Raw genomic sequence first — 20,145 nt, 5'->3', positions numbered from 1 at the left:
AAAAAAAAATATCTTGTCATAATTAGTTCTCCTTATAATTTAAAGTTGGTCAATTCATGTCAATTTGTGAAAAATGGTTCACTTATATTGTATCATTCTTTTGAGTTTAAGCCAAGGCCTATTTTTTTTTCCTTTCCTAGTAATAAGGTTTAACATTTACTTTTATTTTGCAAAATTGCTCATTAATTAACTGTACAGTAAACTGGTCGATCACTTCAAAGTCCAAACTTGTGCATTTAATTTGTGAAAGTTATTTTATTCGCTTCATTAATTGGAGTAGTTGCGCGGCTTTCGGAAAATAAGAAAAAATTGACAGTGTACATTAATTACAAGCTCACTATTCCCCGATATTTTAAAAAATTACCCCGCCGTTCCCTTTGTCCACTTCACCAACGGTCCTCCAAGTAACCGTTTGAATATTTTCCGTTTTCCCCCCTCCAGAAATGGTTTTTTATTTCTACTGCTTCTTTCTTCGTTGACTAAAAAGAGGGGGAGGGAGGAGGGAATGGTGTGGAGCCTAAACCGAGCAAGCGAAGATGAAGGTGATCGAGAGGATCATAACAATCGAGTACTTCGACCAGAGAATGTCTCGACAGATCGCCGGTAAGTTCCCGGACGCCACCGCCTACGATTTCGACTACCAACAGAGCGGAATCTGGTCGCCGTTGCTCCCGCGGGGCACCTTTCCCGTCAGTTCCTCCGGCGACCATTTGGAGTCTCTCAGGAAGAGAAGGAGATGCTCAATTGGGCGGAGTCCCCTCTTTGCGAAGCCGATGAAATCCGTGAAGAGAAAGAAGAAGAAGAAGGGGAAGGCTCTGTGCTTCAATCTGGCAAATGGAGCAACGCCAAAGAAAGTAAGTAGAAGAGGACTCTTCTTTGAATCTTATGATTCTTCCATTACACGAACTATAGTGGAATCTGATGTGGGTAGTGTCTTTTTTCAGGCCTGGTATCGATTGTTTGGTGCTGCTTCCAAGTGCTTGAAGAAGACACAGGGTGGGCCTTCTCTGCAGCTCGGAATGCCAACTGTTGATTGTTGAAATTGAGATTGTCTTCTCGATTCTGTAATGAAGTTTCATTCTTAGCTGGCATCCTCGTGCCCCGTAATGTACTTATTAATTAGTTGCTTTGCATTTGTGAGATATGTACTCTCTCTCTCTCTCGCTTTCTGCTTTGTGATAGTGAAACATGAAGTGCTGCAGAAAGAAGATCAGCTCCAGCTAAATCTAATCATGAGTTTAGATCTTTTATTCAATAGTATAACAGAATCGGCTGCACTTAATTGCATACTTTCTGTTGAAACAATGAATTCGTAGAGTAAGTTTCTTATGCCTTTTTTTATTTTCTGCCCTACCCATGTAACCAACTTGCTAAAATTTTTTAGAAATATAGCCGTCGATTAGTCTCTTTGAGCAGAATCTTATAAAAATTGGGAACTATTGAAGCAAGTATTAAACCAGAGATCACACCGTGCTGGATATGTTCAACATGAACAGTAGGTGGTGGGAGTTGAGATACGAAGTGTGAGAGGTTTTGAGTTGATAACTGTGAGGACAAGTCCCAACTTTGCCATTCTACAAGAGATTGAGCTTTTGATTGGAAACTGCATTGAATCATGGAGCCGTGAAAATGCAAAATTTTGCTCCTTTTTCTTTTCCTAAAAAGAAGGGAGCATTTAAATCATCGAGTGAGCCAAGAACCAAGATGGATCATACCCTCTCTTTTTCTGGTGACTTGAGAAAATTGCACCTGGGACGAAGATTCAATCAGTGGCTGACTTTCTCACGGAGGAGTCTGTGGGTAAAAACATGCTTCCTTTTACTTTCATATTGATGCTTCAGAGTAATTCTTCTTATTTACATATTTATGCCCCTTAAAAAATAAATTTTATAAGTAGTACCTCTTAATTCCTCCCTGCTTTTACCCATCAGGCTCACAGACTATACCAGATTCTTTGAATGATACAATTTTTAATGTAGCTTGAGCCAAGAACCCAGATAGACTGCTTCATTGATACTCTCTCTCTTTCTCTATTTTTTTCTCTTTCTCTGTGGCTTGTTACTGTACCTAGGGGACTTCTTGTCCCCAACTTTTGTTTTTGTATCTAGGAGACATCTTGTCTCCAAATTTTGATATACATTTCAATTTTATCGGTTCTCTCTCTCTCTCTTTCTCTCTCTCTCTTGATTATGTTTTGCGGCTATTGTTTAGGAAACTTCTTGTCCCTAAATTTTCGTATAAATTCTCATTTTATCGGCTCTCTTTCTCTCTCTCTCTCTCTCTCTCTCTCTATATATATATATATATATAATCTTTTTTTTTTCAAAAATTGGTCTTTACAAAACACCATCTCATCCAAACGCTGGTTAAGATTTGAACTTGCCCAATGTCTCTTCGGCATGGAATTTCTTAGCTGTTTGTCGCAGTAAGAGCATGATTGATGCATTCTAAGGTCGAGACGAAAATCTTGGAAAAGTCATGCCAAAGCTTTTGCATATTGAGTTTGGGGAAGAAGTCATCGTGTTTGATAGCCTCCCTCCCATACAGGCCGTATTGTATTGCCTTCAGCCCATGGTGAAGTTTATCACGTAGCATATATTCCATTAGCATGGCTGATGGAAATCGAGAGATACATGCAGTCAAGCAGTTACCTCACCTGCACCAATGTATTTTTATGTTCAACAAATTACAAATGTAGATAAGCTGCTTAATACGGATTACTAAATACTTTTTGTTTGTCCAATAAAAAGAACTGGTAAGTTTTTAGGGCGCATATTCTAGAATTAAAATTCCCATGTTTGATGAAATGACAATTGCATTATCAAACAAAGAATTTTAATCCTGAAATTATGAGTCCATTTTTTAATTAAAATTCAGGACCCATAGGGTAGCAGTAGGCCTGGGTATGGGGCTGACCTGCCCCGGCCCGATTAACAGTCGGGCTCGAGCCGGCCCGACATCCGAAAATGGAGTCTGGGCTAGGCCCGATACTTGACATCCAAGCTCGGGCCCGGCTCGACCCCGATAAGAGTCGGGCCTAACTCGACCCGGCCCAACATCCAAAAATCAAGTCTGGGCCTAACCCGATCAAACGTTTTCTTTTTTTCTTCATATCCGGCTGATTTAAAGTGGTGTGGCCAGATAGCAGCAGGTCCGAATTAAGTATCGAGATTCAGGTCATCAGAGCATATTCTAGTAATCCTTGTTGCTTGGATCAGAATGTATGGGCTGATTCCCTCCATTTTTATTTTCAAATCAATTCAAAATATTTTAAATTATTTTTTAATTGAAATAAGAAGTTAGCCCATCTCCTTCTATATTTCTTTCCCATGATTTCAGAAATTTGAGAAAAAATGTGACAACGTTTATATATATATGTTTGAATGGTGTTAATGTTCCTATGGAAAATTAATTTTCAAACTAATTGATTTCCTAATGGCCCCGTTTTTTTACCTACATTTCACACTACAAGCTAAAAACAACATGCAAATCATGTATATTTCCCTTGTATTAAAAAAAAAAAAAAAAGATTTCCGTTAATTTGAGAAGCAGAAAACAGTAGTAATAATTTCTTGCAGTATTTTAAACTATGTATTTTTTAGTTATAGTTTCTTGCAATGTTTTAAACTATGTATTTTTCCTTTTCAAATGGCATGTGGATTTGATAAAAGTGGAAAAGCATAAAAGTGTAATTTGAGAACACAATATTGAGAAAATGTATTTAGTTTTCTACAACGAAAGCTTACTTCGAAGAAGACGTGACCGTTACTAGAAAATTTGTTTCCTAAAATTATAAGTAAAATTAAACAGGAAAAGAGAAATAAGCCTTAAAAAGAACTGATCAGTATTTATTACCCAAATTTTCACGCTATGCTCGCTCACTTTTTCGTGCCTGTGAGAACCAGTCATAATAATGGCACCAATCAGGGAAAAAATCAATATTCAACTCGAACCTTAGTAAATTAAATTTGTGCTCATATCCGTATCGACACTGCAATTTTTGTGCAAAATTTTTCTTCCTTTGTTCCGTCTTGTTTAAGTGCTTTTTTTTTTTAAATCACCTCAAGATGACCGCTTTCTGTTACCAAAAAGGATATAATATGCCGGTTTGAAATAAATAAATAAAAACTTAAAATTTCACAACCTACGGGGCGTTTGATTGTCTCCGACTTAAAATTTCGAGTAGATTTAAGATCAAATCCTATCCCATATATCTGATCTTAAATCTGTGATTTTCTTGATGCAAAAGCACATATAAAACCACAATTTCAAGCATGGCACTCGAGTATGACTTAAGATCGACGAATTATATATGGATAATGGATTTTACCATAATCTTATGCCATATCTGCAAAGGCATGCCCCAGTATAAAAAATTCATAGATTTTAAATCTTAGGTGATCATGCAACCTCTAAAAGGTCGGTCACTCTAGTATCAAATATTTAGTAATGTAACAGCTCCTTTTATTGAGGACCATTCCTTCGAAACGGTTGTAAATTTCCCTTACAAATTGAAAGAAGATAAACTACATGTAACAACACTTGCAATAACTACAGATTTAGTTACAATCTTACAAAGGCTTATATTTGTCCAAAACAGCTCAGTTTAACTATTTAAATTTATTCTTTTGCTGATATTCTAAATTGGTGGTGTTCTCTTCTTTTCTTACTTTATCGAATATATAACATGAAACTGAATCCTCATTCTTGTAATTGTTTCTTTGACATTATTGGGTCTAATGCTTTTTCTAGACCAAATAGTTGAAATTTACGACATGAGTATAATACATGCACATGGTTGTCTGAAAGCAAGGAATCAGTGCTATCTATACTCATGAAAAGTAACTCCATTTCTCGCATAGCATGAAGTCAGTAGCTCATATGTAGCTTGTAAAGAAGGCAGCAGTAGTAAATAGTTTCTTCATATTTAGAATAGAAACTTTATATCCAGCATGCAAATGTCTCTGCGGAGACATCCCATATCTAACATGCAAGCTCTATTTTAATTTGAATTCAAATAAAAAAAATACATTGCACAACTAACAATTTTTTATTTTTCCAATGTAAACTTTTTTTTAAGTTAGTTAGGGTGGGGCCATGACCTAGGCGCTGCTCCGACCATGCGAAAGGGGATCAAAGGTAGGTTGTCGGAAAATCAAATCCCACCAGAAAACAAGCACCAAGGGATCGACTGGAACAGCAACATTCGGCGGGAATCCATCGGAAGAGAAGATTTTTTCGGGAATATAAGGAAATCCACGGGATGAGGTACAGGATTTTCTTTAGGGGCGGGTCGACAGTTCAACCTTTGGATCTGGGTAGGGTCAAATTGAATTCAAATCCAAAAAATACAAAGTATAATTAAAATATATATATATTTTTTAATGAAAATTATTTGACGTACAAAAAAATTCTCAAACCAAGTTAAGCTTCCATTCAGTAGCGTGGCCACTCTACTGAAGTGAGAAAAATATAATTATCAGTCCTCCAGATAAAAGGGTTGCAGTAAAGCCCATAAATGAACACAATCCACTCAACCACCATTACATATGGGTTCAAACCTCATGTAGGATTCAAATAAATAAATCATGAACGAACACATGACGTCCTTATTATATTTGTTAAGAACTATGTACAAAACCAAGATATCAAAAGGTCAAGAAGGTAAACACTAAGTATTTATTTAAAAGGAAAAAGGGTCAACAGAAAGAAACCAAAAAAAAAAAAAGCAATAGGAACTCCAAGCTTTATTGCAACATCAATTTGGGTCTTGAAATTAAAAATAAAAACCAATCTAGAAAAAAATGGGTCACATATTTCAGCTATAATTTACAACCAATTTACATATGGCAACAACATATTTATCTTAACATATTAAATATGAGCATCTTTTACTTCAGTTAACATCCAAGTATTGCTTTTTGTGTTCTTTTATGCACTTTTAAGTAATTTTCACATCGTGCTGATTATATGGTAATTTTTCTGTTCCTCTATGCACTTTAACTAATCTTGACATTGTGTTCATTATATGGTAGGGGCACCTGATAAATGAAATCATTATTAAATGTAAACATGTTTTGCTGAAACAACATAAAGTATGAAAGGAGTGACCAAAAAAGCTTAGACATTTGCAAAATTATTCAAAGTAGAGAAAGTATACGATCATGTACCACTATCTATTGCATATGTACTTGCATATGTACTTGTCAGTCGCAAAAATATACCAACTGAAGACTTGCACCACACACGACTAGTAAAAGTAAAAGTAGTTTATCTATAGTTAACAGGTGCTATTCCCAAGCAGATATTTTGTCAATAGATTTTCACTACTTGTAGTTTTTTTAGAGGGCGTTTGATTCCTAAATAAATTCCGATTTTTCAGAAAAAACCGTACGGGCGAGTGAAATTTCACCCGCCCGACCTAAACATGTGTCAAACGAGGTGAAATTCACCCCCGTTTAACACGTAACACGAGCGGGTGGAATTCCACCCGCTCGATGAATCCCCGCGCTCGATGGATCTCCCCGCGCTCGAGACTCTTCCCCTCCCCCGCTCGACTTTCCCCCTCATTTCCTCTGCCCGCAGCGATAGCCGGCAGCTCCTCCTTGCTCATTGTCTTTGGCCGCTCCCACCGTCGCCGCTCCGCCGCCGTTCCGCTCCTCTGTCGGTGATCTTTCCCCCTTTCTCTCTTGCTCTCTGATGCCCTCGTCTTCTCCCAAATCAGTGCCGTAATCACCGTCGCTGCAACGCCTCCAAGAAGATCAGTCCAAGCACGGTGGTTCTGCTCTCTCTGCTGCTATCTTTAGCGGGAGCGGTCTTCCGGTGTCCAGCCGAAGGTTCTCACGCAGTTCTGAAGCTCAATGTGACTTGCCACAAATGCGGAGAACAGTTTGGAAAGTGGGAGGCTCTAGATCGCGTCTTCTAATACAGTGGATGAAGGTTTTTTTTTCCCTTTTGCTCTCTGTTCTGATTCATGAGGGTGTCTGTGGCTGAGCATAGACACCCTGTGAAAATTGGGCACTACCTTTAACTTGTATTAAAAGCTTAATGATGTGTTGGAAAACAATGAATGACGATACATGCATTTATGTTCATCTCACCTACTTCAAGATTTGGAGTCATTAGACCTCTTTTCTGTCATGGAGGTTATGGCTCGTTCGAATGCGATTATTAATGGTCTGCATTCATCTGATAACAAAGTTTCTTCAGACTGCCGTATTCATAGCCTTCTTTACAGGACAACCTTTTGTTAGACGAACTTCGTTTGAAGAGATGTTTCTTCTGGGATTAGTGATATCTGATGTCATCTTTTTTGCAGTTACTGAGCTGGTTGAAGGTGATTCATCTAGAAAGATTGTGGAGATTATCTGCAGGACAAGCTGGTTGAAGTCGGAGAGCCACTGTGGTAGAATAGAAAGGGTTTTAAAAGTTCATAACATGCAAAAGACACTTGCTCGATTCGAAGAATACAGAGAAATGGTGAAGATAAAAGCCATCAAGTTGCCAAAGAAACATCCACGTTGCCTTGCTGATGGCAATGAATTGTTGAGATTTTATGGCACCACTGTCACATGCTCGTTAGGCATGAACGGCTTGTCCAACCTTTGCATATCTGAAAAATGTAGTGTATGCCGGATTATCAGACATGGGTTTTCTACAAAGAACGAAATTAAAAGAGGAATTGGAGTCTTCACCACTTCTACTAGTGGAAGATTTTATTTTGTTGTCATTTGGTTTCTGTACATTCCACTCCAATTGTTATTGTACTATTGAATCAATGGGAGTGACGTACTTATGGATTGAGTTGTTCCATATTGATGAAATATGTAAGATTTCCAAGCTGCGATCCTTGTTATTGGTTTTATCGTGATGTACCGTTCTAAAATGCTCTCTGTGTCTGATATAGCTGCGATCCTTGTTATTGGTTTTATCGTGATGTACTGTTCTAAAATGCTCTCTGTGATGCTCTCTGTGGCTGATATAGATGAGCAAGCCCTTGAAACAAGTTCATTCTAAAATGCATGGCTTTTATTGCATGGTTTATGATTTTTTGCAATGTGATATGTGTTTTACAGTTACGGTTGGGTTTTTTTTATTTGCAGTTCTAAAAAAAGTCTTTTAATTTTTTTACCCTGTGCATCAAACAAGGTTAAATTTACCAGGTTAAATTCTTTTTTGTGCATCAAACAAGGTTAAAATTAACATGTTAAATTCTTTCAGTGCATCAAACATGACCTCAAATAGAAAGAGGGTTAAATTTCATCCTGTTTTTTTTTTCAGAAAAATTTTTCAGAAAAATTTACCACGTTAAATTCTTCCCTGTGCATCAAACGCACCCTTAGGAGCGTGCCGACAGTCTGATCTCTGGATTCGGGTAAGGCCAAACTGAATTCTAATACATAAAATACATTATGCAATTAAAAAATATTATTTTTTTCAATATAAAAAAAAAATCATTAGCTTGATAGTATCATGGCCTAGGCGGGCCCCCCTTCCTTCCGCCCATGCTTGCAGCAGATATCCCTACCCCTACTAAGCTTTTTCTAGTGAAATCATAAGGCTATTCTCCCTTCCTAGTTTGGCTTTATTGATGAATGATGATAAGAACCTCCATTCTCTAGAAGAACCTCCATTCTCTAGTAAAAAACCTAAGGATTTTTATTCATGGATCTGAGATCTAGAATCTCCACGGATCTCATATTCACTGTGAAACAAACAGACTCATATGGATCTCAGTTTCCCAAGGATCTTTTACAATGAAAAACTGTGTATATCATATAGAATGAGAGGTATTCTTTGAAATGTTAATGAGATAGTAAGAGAAACAGCTAAAAACTATTATTTTTTTTATTTTTTCTAACATTTCATCATGGAGTTAATGTAATTGGGAGTAGAAAATGCCAATTTGATGGACAGATACAACTGGACTTCTAAACATGAAATAATTGTACATCCAAATGAAAATAAGCTTTATTTAACTGCGATGAGTATAAGATACAAGGTTATTTGAGTTATCGGTTTAATATATAATATTATATTTGACACTTGAAGCTATCAAAGGCCAGCCTAAAGTCTTAGCCGCATCATTTGACATTGCCAAGTGGCAGCAAACGAAGGTGTTCCAATTAAAATTAAAAGCAGTTTTATAATATGTTAAACAAAAGGTTGCATTGTATGACGCATGAAAATTCGGCAAGTTTTTAAAACTTACATGACAAAAATTTTTGTTTGAATGGCAAAAAAGTGGAGGTCTGGATAAAGATGTTAAATATATTTAATTTAGATCAGATATATGATCAAACTGTTTCCAGAAAATCAGATATGAAAAAGAAAATAGTATTTGATTAAGAAATTGAATTGATGCGGATTTAGATTTGGATCAGATTTAGTTTTAAATGAATATCATATATCCAATGCCCTTACCTTTTCAAAATCGGCTGGATTTCGGATTCGGATATAGATATAAAAATTAGATTTGGATTCTAATATTGGATTTTGAATTCGGTTTTGGATAAAAAAAATTTCATTCATATTTGAATTTGAATTTGAATTGTAAAAATCTGAAAAAGTAGATATTAAGAGTATATCGGATTTGAATATGATCGGTTGACATCTTAGATTTGGATTATACATTTAAAAACTATGTGAATATTATCTATAAAATATTATTTCTATTGTGATTATTACTATTTAAAAAGAAAAAAGTTGAAAACAAGCTAAAAAGTGCCATAGTGATGCTTTATTACTTTTTATGACACTATACGCTACCACTAAGGGCCAGATCTGCACTAGTTGGCTCATCAACCATATACATATCCACATTCTGGCTGCATGAAACATGATCTATTCACTCAAGCAGCAACATGCCAAACAGTATTTCCATTTGAGTAATGAACAAAGATGATAAACCAGCAATAGATGTGAATATCACCTGCTTACAATGCGAAAAAAAGGAACATCTAAAATTATTCCTATGGTCAGAAAAAAAAAATCACAGATGTGAATAATTTGATCCCGAAGGCATTCAAAATCACTTGCTTACAGCGCATTAAAATTTTATGCATAGACAACCATAATACATTGACAAAACATCGCCATAATTTACCACAAAAGCAGTTCCAATATTAATAATAATAATGAAAACGAGAAATTATATTATGTTGAGTGCACACATAATGCCTCGTTGATAAAAATAATACAAATTTTACTTATTGTTTTCACAATATAAATATAAATGCTCCAAGAGTACTTCTGGGTGAGCAGGTAGATGCATAGATGAAGGCTCGGCTCTCATCTTTCCCCATTTCTCTTTGCTCTAAGGTAGGTTGTGTTAGTCTCAAGGTACAGTGTCAGGAAACCGTCATATTGTTGTCTTATTTATCTCATTTTAAACTCAAAAGCATAGTATTCATTAGAATCGAAAGAAAGACGTGAAGTTTATTGTAACTCTACTCTTACCAACTAGCTAGATTATACCCCTCTCGAGTAGGGTGAACAAGGAGTCAAGCTATTGGAGCTCGACTCGTTAAAGCTGGACTCATGAACGAGTTTTAACTGAGTCATTTACTTAATGAGTCGAGCTGAAGTTCAGTCGACTTGTTCAAATAATCGAGTTGAGTTCGAACTCAACACATAACTGTGGAGTCAAGCTCGAGCTTTAATCGAGTTTGTCGAGCATTAATCAAGTCGATATATGCAAACGAGTTTACTAGTTTGTCGAGCTTTAATCGAGTTGAGCTCGAGCTGCTTCTATTGAGTTATTCTCGAATTCGAACCGAATTGAGGTCAATCTTTCATTAGTCGAGCTAATCTTGAGCTGACTGAACTCAGCTCAACTCAGCTCATATTCACCTCTACTCTCGGGGTTATACTATTCATGCACTCACTTGACAGCCTAATTCTTGGCCAGACCAAAATGTCTTGACCCCACGGCCCACGAGCAAGTTCCCCTTGCGGAATGGTAGGTTTGGTCCTTGATTAGGACTTGATGGAACCGTTCAAAATCCTTTACAGCGAAGCACTTTCGATGTGACTCGTGAAGGAAGGTTCATACCTTATTGGAAAGCATATATAAAAGCATGTTTGACTGAAAAAACATACATGAAAAGAAAATACAATGTACATGACATGATTGGTTGTGAATACTTTTTATAAATTTCTTCTGTTTGAAAAGCTTTAGTTTGTGCGCAGATCTTGTCATGGAATAGATGGCTGTCACGTCTCATTGGGAGTTAAAGAAATATTAAAGGAGTTCATGCATTTGGGAAAGTGGGTAAATGCACTTTATAAGACATGATTCGTTGGGCTTGAATAATTTCATAAGGTTCATCTGTATAAAAGGCTTGTGTTTAAGATCTTATAGTAGAGGAGATGCATGAAATATTGTCTCATTTGGTGTTAGGAATCTGCAAGGAGTTCATGCATTCGGAAAAGTGGAAGTTACATTGTATATGAATATTGGAATTGACAGATACCAAATAGATGCAGTGTTAACAACGTACCAAATACAGTTTTGGTGAAGTGAAATAAAGGTGACATGGTCTAAGTTTTTTTAAACTTTCTATCAAACGCACGCCTGGCCTTTGGTTATAATTTTGAAAGTGGGCTTCATGTTTTGGAATTTCTAAATTGAGGTTCATTTTTTGTACTTTGATGGTTGGCACAATGCATGGGTTTGGGGTGAAAGTTGATAGTCAGACAATTTTTATTTTAAGTATGAAAGACGGCAAAAAAAATGATCATTGATACGCAAGTTGAAGCACAGTGAAAAAAAGTGTCTATTGAAAAGCAGGCTCTATATTATAAGGAGAGAAGGAGCTAAATGAAAACTTTAGCTCCATGCTTGGTGCTCGGTCTTTCCCTCTCACCTGCATGGGTAGAGCTAGAAATTTTTCACGAGGAGGCCGAATTAAAGTTTCTAAAATTTTAACACAGGCCAGAATATTATTTTTTTAAATTTTTATATATAACAAGTAAAATTTTTTAAAATTAACATATAATTTAAAAAAAAAAAATTGAGAGAGGTCACAGCCCATGCGAGCCCCCCACCTGGAATGGAGGCCCATCTTTTGTTAATAGTTGAATGCCTTATGTTAAAAGTGTGACGATTGATTGAAATTTTACATCTTTTTATACAGAATAGACAATAGTACAGAAAAGATGTATGTCGTCTAGGCAAATAATTGATCGCCGTTCAACCTTTCTAAGTTAATATAAAGTTGTTCAAGCGTTCAACTATTGTGTTCAAAAAGTAAGACTATTTACAATTATTTACCCAATGTAAGAAATAGTTAAAAAATAAATGAAAAAATAACGAAAAAAAAAAAAGAAGATCTCCCAATTTTTAAAGTTAAATTGTACAAGTTGTTACCACATGCAAGTTTAAAAGATTGTGTTGCTTAGGGGTTCATGGATTTGCATATGATGTCTTATGAATCTACTCAATCTTTAGGGTAGATTCATCCGACAGTTACAGAGCTGCAAAATGGCGTTTTACGGGGTTTAGATTTAAGATCTTCAAAAATAAAAAAAACCAAACACTTGAAATCAGAGCGTGTTTGGCTGCATAGTTTTTATAGGAGTATCCTAACTCAAATCCGAACCATAGGGTCTTTGATAGTCATGGATGTGAGATGTGAGACCAATATAAAATTCTTTTTATGTGGGTCACACCAAGTAAACAAACATTGAATTTTACCATTATGTAAAAGTGCCAAAAGTTTATACTTAGCTACATTGAATACATTATGTTATATTAAAATGCCCGGCTTCAAAATGCCAGACATTTGGTATCGAGTAGATGTCAGGTGATGTGATGACATGAAACTTTTATTACCACGTCTCTTTCTCTGAAAAGTTTCACCTGATTTGGTGGAACTATAATGCTAGAACAAAAACATTAGGGTTGAGTAAAAACGCCCGAGATTAAAGCTCCATGTTTGTTTTGCCGTAGAACTTTTCTGGACTTTTGAGTCCCAATTTCATTTCTAGAGTGAAATACCACGTATTCATTAAGTATCGTAGGCACTGCAAACTCATTTTAACAACAAAAAAAAACTCTGTTTATAAAAACTATATTTTATGAAAACTTTATTTACGGCCCATGCAAACACGCCAAGATCCAAAATGCCTCTATCAACGTGCATTTAAACGGACCCTAAAGGGCCACTTAACACTCATAACTTATTTTATAACAATTATGCCTTTAAATTTAGAGTAGATTCATCAAACATTATATTAATTAATAATTTGTTATAGATTCATCAAACATTTATGTTAGTTAATAATTTGTTATGGGTGTCAAACACCTTTAAAAGTATTTGATCTCGAAAAAAAAGAGCGCATGAGTAACGTATAAATTTTTTTTTTATCTAAAAACAAATATATCAGTAGATTCTTGTTATTATTTTATTAGGTAAAAATATAGTCAACTGAATCGACTGAATATTTTTTCTTTATTATAAGTAAAATTTCGTATTGACCTGACAAAATAGAACGGAAACATTGTTCTAAAATCAGATCCGGAGAGTCGGCCCCGCCAGGTCCAAATAAATTGAAAAGATTGAAAAATGTAAAAAAAAAAAAAGTTAAGAATTTTGAAAACACTAATGGCTATTCTTTAAACTATTAATAATGATTAAAAAATTGAAAAATCGAAAATTAATTAAAAATTAGCGGGACTGAGCTCCTCGTCGTTTTATCAGCTTGAAATCCCTACGAACTCAAGCGTCAAGCCCGACTTGACTGTGCACAATTTTGAGGACACTGTGCACATTAAAGACGTGGAAAGTCACTTTTACGACGGGAACGGACCACAATAAGGACGTGGCAGCAGCGTTCGATGGACTTGTTTTGCAAATGGTTATCGACGTCAAGAGTCAATAATTGTGCCCACAGTTTTTAGCCGTCTGGGGGCCATTGTTTTCTGCGCAGGGGAGAGCCAGGGGAGTGCGGCTTTTCCAACGGTAAATGGAAAAGGTTCGTATGAATGCGAGGACGTATCTGCTACAATGCGTCCTTTATTGGTCTGGATAACGGTAAGTTTATCCTCTTCATAGTTCCTGGTGGGTTTGCAGATTGTGGCTTCACGAGTTGCAAATCTTTGAGCAAGTAGATACTGCTAGATGAACTTGATCTAGAGAGAGGAAAAGAATACAAATGGAAGAAGCAAAATCTTCAAGGAGGTATTCTTTGGGACCTCCATGGATTTTCAAAGGAAGGCAAGTGAATATGATGCTTTGTTTAATCCGGGCTTCTTCTTTTGGCGGCTTCCTGATTCTTTTTTCTAGCTTCTGTAACTCCGTTTCCATCCTCAGTGGGCAGTTTAGTTTCTTCGTTCTCGACAGATTGTGGTGGTCGACTGTTTAATTTTGCTTTTTTCGTGGTTTTGTGGCTTCATTAGAGCACTGTACCAGCTTCACCTTGTGAAAGCAGATACGGTTCGTGCCCTGGTCCCAAAGGACCTTCGACTCGTTGAAGCATTTGGGTATGCCAATCGACATCCATTTCTTTGTCGTATGTAAGTTCGGTTTCGTCGTCAATCCATGCTCACCTCTAACGGGGAGGAAACTATGCTTTATCCAGATATACCCTTGGTGGGATGTTCCTTGCCCATTACGAAGACAGTCCTGCTGGAGCCTTTGATGAGGTAACTCGTTTTTTTTGTTTCTGATTCTCTCTTTTTTTCTGTTGTTTTTGTTTTAGATGAATAGTTGCATGAACAATTCTCTTTCTTCTTATATGGGTACTCGTTATAAGCAGCAGCAAATGAAAAGAAATTTAGTATGTGGGTACCTAAGGAAACTCAGGGCTTTGGATGAGTTGATCTTCTGGGTTTGAAACATTTTCAACCGAAAATCTTCAGAATAGAAAAAGTGAAAGTGAAGTTTCCCGTCTTCAGAATTTGGGGTTTATTTCTTCTTTTCTTCTCTGCAGTAGAGATATTTTTCGGGAGTTCCTGTCCCAAGTGCATCAATCCAGTTCATCCTCCATCCCTGTCGGTGCTCAAAAATCTTACAGCATTACTAATTTCATGACATTCAGGAATACGCCTGAATGTATAGCTTCAATTGATTGCTCAAGGGTGTTGATTCAGTTTGTCCCTATGATTCATGGGTCAAGCATGTCGATTCAGTTTGTTCCTTGGTGCCCAAATCGCTAAGCAATTGATATTTGGCTAATTTATACAAGCTTTGCTGAATTTATCAACACATGGTGTCGGATGCCGTTCATTACTTGGCTTGAGTGGTTCAACGATCAGTTATCCTATACACATTGACATGTTACTGGTGGCCCCATGAACCCCAGCTCTTGACTAAGGAGCTGAACGTTCGTTGCAGGCCTGGTGAATTTCAAGCATGGATAGAGTTTGAAAATGGAAAAGCAAATTTAGAACGTTATGTATTTTTGCACGAAGTTGGCTGTCTTAAAGCCGTTTCTTAGTTCAAATGTGAACAAGAAAAAACACACACACAATAAATGGGAAATTATGTTTAAGAAAAACTCGGAGTGGTAAAGTGTAATAGCATAAGTCAAGAAAATAAGGGATCCTTTGAATAGATAATATGCTGAAAATGGGACTGGTTTCGTTGAATCTTCTAATTTGTGATATATCTGGACTTTAGTGGTCTTTATATTTCTTGTCTTCTGCCGCTTGCACATTTTTACTTTCTGAATCTTCGTTATTAATATAATACTCTTTAAAGGATTTGAGTTTACATGCCCACTTTTCAGGCGATGTTCTATTCTTATGGAAGTTCTGATCGTTGGCCAAAGCTTGAGTTTAGGCTTGCATTGTTCTTCTCTGATTCAAAAACTAAAGATGTGGATCCAGCTTAAACTTTAGAATCATACGCTGGTCAAGTTCGTTATGTTCTTTAAGTATATGGCATTATTTGGTAGTAGCTGACCAAGAAACACTCGTTTACTGTTTCAGCTGGTGACTATTGCAGGCATTGTGTGGAATCCACCAACTTCATGCGCGTAAGTTATACTAACAAACTTTGATTAGTCTTCTTCTTTTCCATGCAATATTTCTAAAGACTGGAAAACTTTCTGATTCCATTCTTGTGATTGTGGCTATGTGATCTGCTCTCGATAGAGTGACTGATTGCTTGGAAGTAAATTCCTGTATTCAAAATTTTTAGAGTCTCCCATAGAGTTAGTATTTGGAAAATGAGTTTTCTTGATTGATTTGGTGAATCCTTGTGTCTGTTGTTGCTAGATGGGCTTCAAGGGTCCTAGTGAGCAGCCATGAAGCTTGTCAGCATGGAAGGAAGGTATTATATTTAGCATTTCAACTTCTTTTTTGTGCTTCAGATAGCTTGGAGTTACTCACATGGTCATCTGCTGTTATTGCCCTTTCTCTAGGATGTTGGATTGCCTAGTCACTATGCATCATTCTCTAAGGTAATCCACTTTTGGCATTAAAAAGATGCAGGCATATGCCCTGCATTTTTTCTTTTTCCTTTTGTTTCTGTATATGTGTATGCATTTGTGTGCTAGAGAGAGAGTTATATACAAAACAAGGACTGTAGTTCCATATCGCTTTACTGCGTCTGTTTCCTTCCTTGTGAAATAAGCAGAATGGGTAATAGAGTGCAAACAGCATATTTGAACTCTTAAAAGTTATGGATGATTGCTGGGCCACATTACCCCTGACTTATGGTGAACCGTGAACCCAACATTAGGTTGTCCAAAAGAATATCACAAGGAATATTGGTGAATCATTACTCTCAAGTCTAATGGATTTCCTTATCTCTTGCTTAAAAAAGCTTCCATCTCACTGAATACTCGAACTATATGGCAAGGGTTTGATGCTTCTTGAGGATCCAAGCATTTACTTTTGTTGATTTATATGGCTAAGAGATCCTTCTACCTTGTTTGTCTATGTTGGTTTATATTCTATAATTTAGAAACATTATGTTTGTGGTCATTTCCAACCTGATCTTGGTCTCTATGTACATAAGATTTCCTTTGTCTATGTAGGTGATGTTTTAATAACTATAGTTAAGCGTATGAAGATCCTTGAACATTGATTATGTGGATTTCCTTGTTCATATAAATGCATATGTACTATGTAGACTTGCAGTTTTTTGTGCTACTCTATTGGTCTTCATCACAAACTTGTGCCTCTTGTGTGATTGGTTGTTACCTGTCTGTATAGTTAAAAGTGCTATGTTCCATCTAGATGTGTGGGCTCCTCAAAGACTAAACTAGAGAAGCTATCAATGTTGTTTACATGCAAAAGTTTTTTACGCAATATTGGAATATGAAATCCATATGCAGTATCATAATATAGATTGCTGTACAAATTCATGCACCAAGTACAAAGAGTACATGATGAAGAAAGAAAGCCTTATCAATTTTGTTATCTTTGCTAATGGACATTAATTGCTCAATAATCTGTAATCATAGTTTGGTATGAGAGGCACCTAAAACAACATTTTGGTTTGCTTCCTTCCTAGACGATGGCATACTAATTTGTATCTCTGTGCTTGTGTTGGAACTTATCTTGCATTAGTTGCTTAGCTAAGTTCATAAGCATGATTTTTATAGCTTGCACACACTTTTTAAGCCCCTGCATGCCCATATAATGCTGATGACTTTCTTTTGATCTTTAATTAAGAGAATCGATGCGATCGAGACAGCAACAGAAGTCAAGCAAAGAAGTTTTCTCAATTTTTTAGGTTTGGACCGCAAGAATGACAATAAGCAAAAGTTTGTGAAGATTGAAATAATGGATACTGTTACCGTTTCTTCTGCTGCGTTGTGCAATATAAGCATTCCTATGACCGGTATCTCTGATATCCTATTTTGTTAATAGTTCAACTTATGTCTTCACTGTGGATTTACACTTAATTGTTAGCTATGCAATGTATTAGAATTTGAAGAATGAGTGATCTTGGTTTCTTGGCTAAATATTAGTATGAACTTTTTCCACATTTTTGCAGGGGTGAAAGTAAACATGTTAGGTTCTTAAACTTTCAATTGGATGATTTATTTTTTTCCTCTCCTAATATTGCAAGGGTCAGAGACAAATAAAAGTTGGATGGGCCCTCACATTCGGATGTCCCTTCCTAGCTTCAGGTTTGTCCGTGCAGAATTTGTCAATTAAATGATCCGTTATTAAAAGCATTTAAAATGTGGTGTATTTTTCAATTTGCATATTAATTAATTTGCTTTGTCATAATGGCCATGCTTGCTTTTAGTACATGTTCTCATCATGACAAAATCAACTGGAATCTGTTGATATTCATGTCTCAGGTGCTTGTGATACTTGCTCAAACTGCAACAGATTGTGATTTTGACTCTTAAGTTGGAGCAATCTCATTTTTATGATATGGTTCTGTACAGCGGCAACACTGACGACAATCCTCACCTTCTTAAGTATTCTTGCCAGATTAGTTGCAGGTTATTCTTCTCTCTCAAACTTGAACTTATGCTTTCATCTCAAAAGATAGAATTTGTAAGACATTTATGGAATTTCACTTTGTTTTTTATTAGTATACTTTATGTAACTGTCGGTTAAAAAGTGAAATTGTTAATAGATCAATGAAGTGGGTTCTAGATCAGTATTTGGCTAACATGTGGTCTCTTGACATGCATGGATTTGATTGGATCATCCTTGAATGAAGCCTCTTTTTCAGTTGGCCTCTCTTTGGCTCTTGTGGATTTGGATTTTGGATATAGGTTCTGTTGAACTCAATATGAATATATTCATTTCATATGCTCATATTTTTCTTTATTCTCTTCTGTTCTTTCGTCATGGTTTTGTTTAGTTGTATTTCTTTTTATACTTCTTAAAATTTAAGCTTCTTTTTTTTGCTGGCAGCATCCGAGCAGTTGAACCTGCCAAAATAACAGCAACAGACTCTTTGAAAATGAGTTGTGGTAATGAATGCCAGATAGATGATGAAAGTAGCTCAACTTTAGCTTCTGTAGATTCTAGCAACTCAAAAAATGTTCAACTTAATTCCTCAACAGAGAACGAAGAACGTCAAAGAAGCATTTCTGTTCTTCTATCAAAGCCTATACTGGCATTGGAGTTCAACCACATGACAATGCAGGTTGATGCTCCTCATATAGTAATTCATAAACCAAGTAAGATGAGATGAAGCTTGACTAAACATGGTGAGAACACCTGTAATCCTCTTTTTATTTCATTTATTGTGGTTCTTGTATGCCTCTTCCACATGATAAGCAGCTTCCATACAAGAAAAATTTTAATGGCAGGATTTAACTGTTCAGTTTCTTCATTTATGTGACTAATTTCTAAAGCATAACAGGTCCAGCTCATGATTGCATGCAGAGAAGCTCTTGAACATGGTCTGCTATGAGCAAAGGACGGATCTTTTTTTTGGGTGTGGATGCATAATTATTGTTTGACCATGTGTGGAAGCAAGTCTGAATCTTCTCCTTTGTTGCATTTGTTGCAAATGTATCATGAGGGTCAGCTACATCAGCACAGGGTGTCTGGTCCTGTCTGCTGTTCTTTAAGAATTTGGTTCACACTTCACACTTATCTTTCAGAATTTTCCCAGCTGGTGTAATTCATCGTTTATTCTTCAGCATTTGTTGGAATACTATTTCGAAGATCAAGGCCCTTCGTGTAAGTTGGTGTTCTAGTTTGGAATCTTCAGATATCTAGATCTTACCAACAGCTCATTTGATATAACTTTCCATTGCCTAATTAGACCTTCTAGGCTGGCCTTGTATTGGCCATGGAACCAGATCCATCCCCGTCTGACCTTCCCAGTCCAGTTCCTCATCCGCAGTGGTAGATATCATGGATTATTTTGGGATTCACAGGAAACTCAAATGGATAGCAGATCGTAGCTACTAACAAGTCCTTACCACACAGTTCCAAGGTGCTGCAATTGGCATATTTTGAATTGGCGATTGGATGAGAAGTTGAACCTAGCCTCCTTTCCTCTCGCTCTTAGTGTCCAAAGCTGTTTTAGGATCGGGTGAGAAGAGAACATTGCATCTACCAATTGCAGTCAAGAGGAGTGGCACTCACAAGTCACAAGAAGCGAATTGACAACTGGGCTTTCACCGACCCACCAACCTAACTAATCACTCACGAAAAGCGTTAATTTGGGCTTTCACCGACCCACCAACCCAACTAGCTACATTATGCTCCTC

General features: G+C 36.5%; 2 protein-coding genes across 5 annotated transcripts; both read left to right on the top strand.

Moving 5' to 3' along the window:
• The first annotated feature begins 489 nt into the window (after window positions 1-489).
• LOC116254915 (uncharacterized) lies at window positions 490-1,255 on the top strand. The gene is made up of 2 exons (XM_031630564.2): window positions 490-854; window positions 945-1,255. Exons 1-2 carry the CDS (start codon window positions 537-539, stop codon window positions 1,038-1,040), a joined length of 414 nt encoding a protein of 137 aa, XP_031486424.1. The 5' UTR covers window positions 490-536; the 3' UTR covers window positions 1,041-1,255.
• Window positions 1,256-13,895: 12,640 nt separating this feature from the next.
• On the top strand, window positions 13,896-19,613 carry LOC116254635 (protein NEOXANTHIN-DEFICIENT 1). 4 transcript variants are annotated; one of them, XM_050078027.1, is made up of 12 exons: window positions 13,896-13,977; window positions 14,076-14,219; window positions 14,402-14,485; window positions 14,584-14,647; window positions 15,935-15,981; window positions 16,223-16,277; window positions 16,369-16,407; window positions 17,627-17,795; window positions 18,027-18,087; window positions 18,355-18,411; window positions 18,833-19,131; window positions 19,287-19,613. In XM_050078027.1, exons 2-11 carry the CDS (start codon window positions 14,158-14,160, stop codon window positions 19,113-19,115), a joined length of 921 nt encoding a protein of 306 aa, XP_049933984.1. In that variant the 5' UTR covers window positions 13,896-13,977; window positions 14,076-14,157; the 3' UTR covers window positions 19,116-19,131; window positions 19,287-19,613. The 4 variants fall into 4 exon arrangements, with proteins under 4 accessions (XP_049933984.1, XP_049933986.1, XP_049933985.1 ...); XM_050078029.1 differs by lacking the exon at window positions 13,896-13,977 and having other exon boundaries at window positions 13,984-14,219; window positions 18,833-18,891; window positions 18,985-19,131; XM_050078028.1 differs by lacking the exon at window positions 13,896-13,977 and having other exon boundaries at window positions 13,984-14,219; window positions 18,033-18,087.
• The last annotated feature ends 532 nt before the right edge of the window (window positions 19,614-20,145 follow it).

The sequence above is a fragment of the Nymphaea colorata genome, chromosome 5 (assembly GCF_008831285.2).
Source record: "Nymphaea colorata isolate Beijing-Zhang1983 chromosome 5, ASM883128v2, whole genome shotgun sequence".
Taxonomy (NCBI): domain Eukaryota; kingdom Viridiplantae; phylum Streptophyta; class Magnoliopsida; order Nymphaeales; family Nymphaeaceae; genus Nymphaea; species Nymphaea colorata.
The sequence above is the reverse complement of the archived record's forward strand: the minus strand, read 5'-3'. Positions and strand labels throughout refer to the sequence as shown.

Excerpts from the sequence above, each read along its gene's own strand:
- LOC116254635 (XM_050078027.1), top strand. The coding sequence starts at position 14,158 with ATGGAAGAAGCAAAATCTTCAAGGAGGTATTCTTTGGGACCTCCATGG. Across the intron at positions 14,220-14,401 it reads CCATGGATTTTCAAAGGAAG|AGCACTGTACCAGCTTCACC; the intron begins GCAAGTGAATAT and ends TGGCTTCATTAG. Across the intron at positions 18,412-18,832 it reads TCTTGCCAGATTAGTTGCAG|CATCCGAGCAGTTGAACCTG; the intron begins GTTATTCTTCTC and ends TTTTGCTGGCAG.
- LOC116254915 (XM_031630564.2), top strand. The coding sequence starts at position 537 with ATGAAGGTGATCGAGAGGATCATAACAATCGAGTACTTCGACCAGAGA. Across the intron at positions 855-944 it reads ATGGAGCAACGCCAAAGAAA|GCCTGGTATCGATTGTTTGG; the intron begins GTAAGTAGAAGA and ends GTCTTTTTTCAG.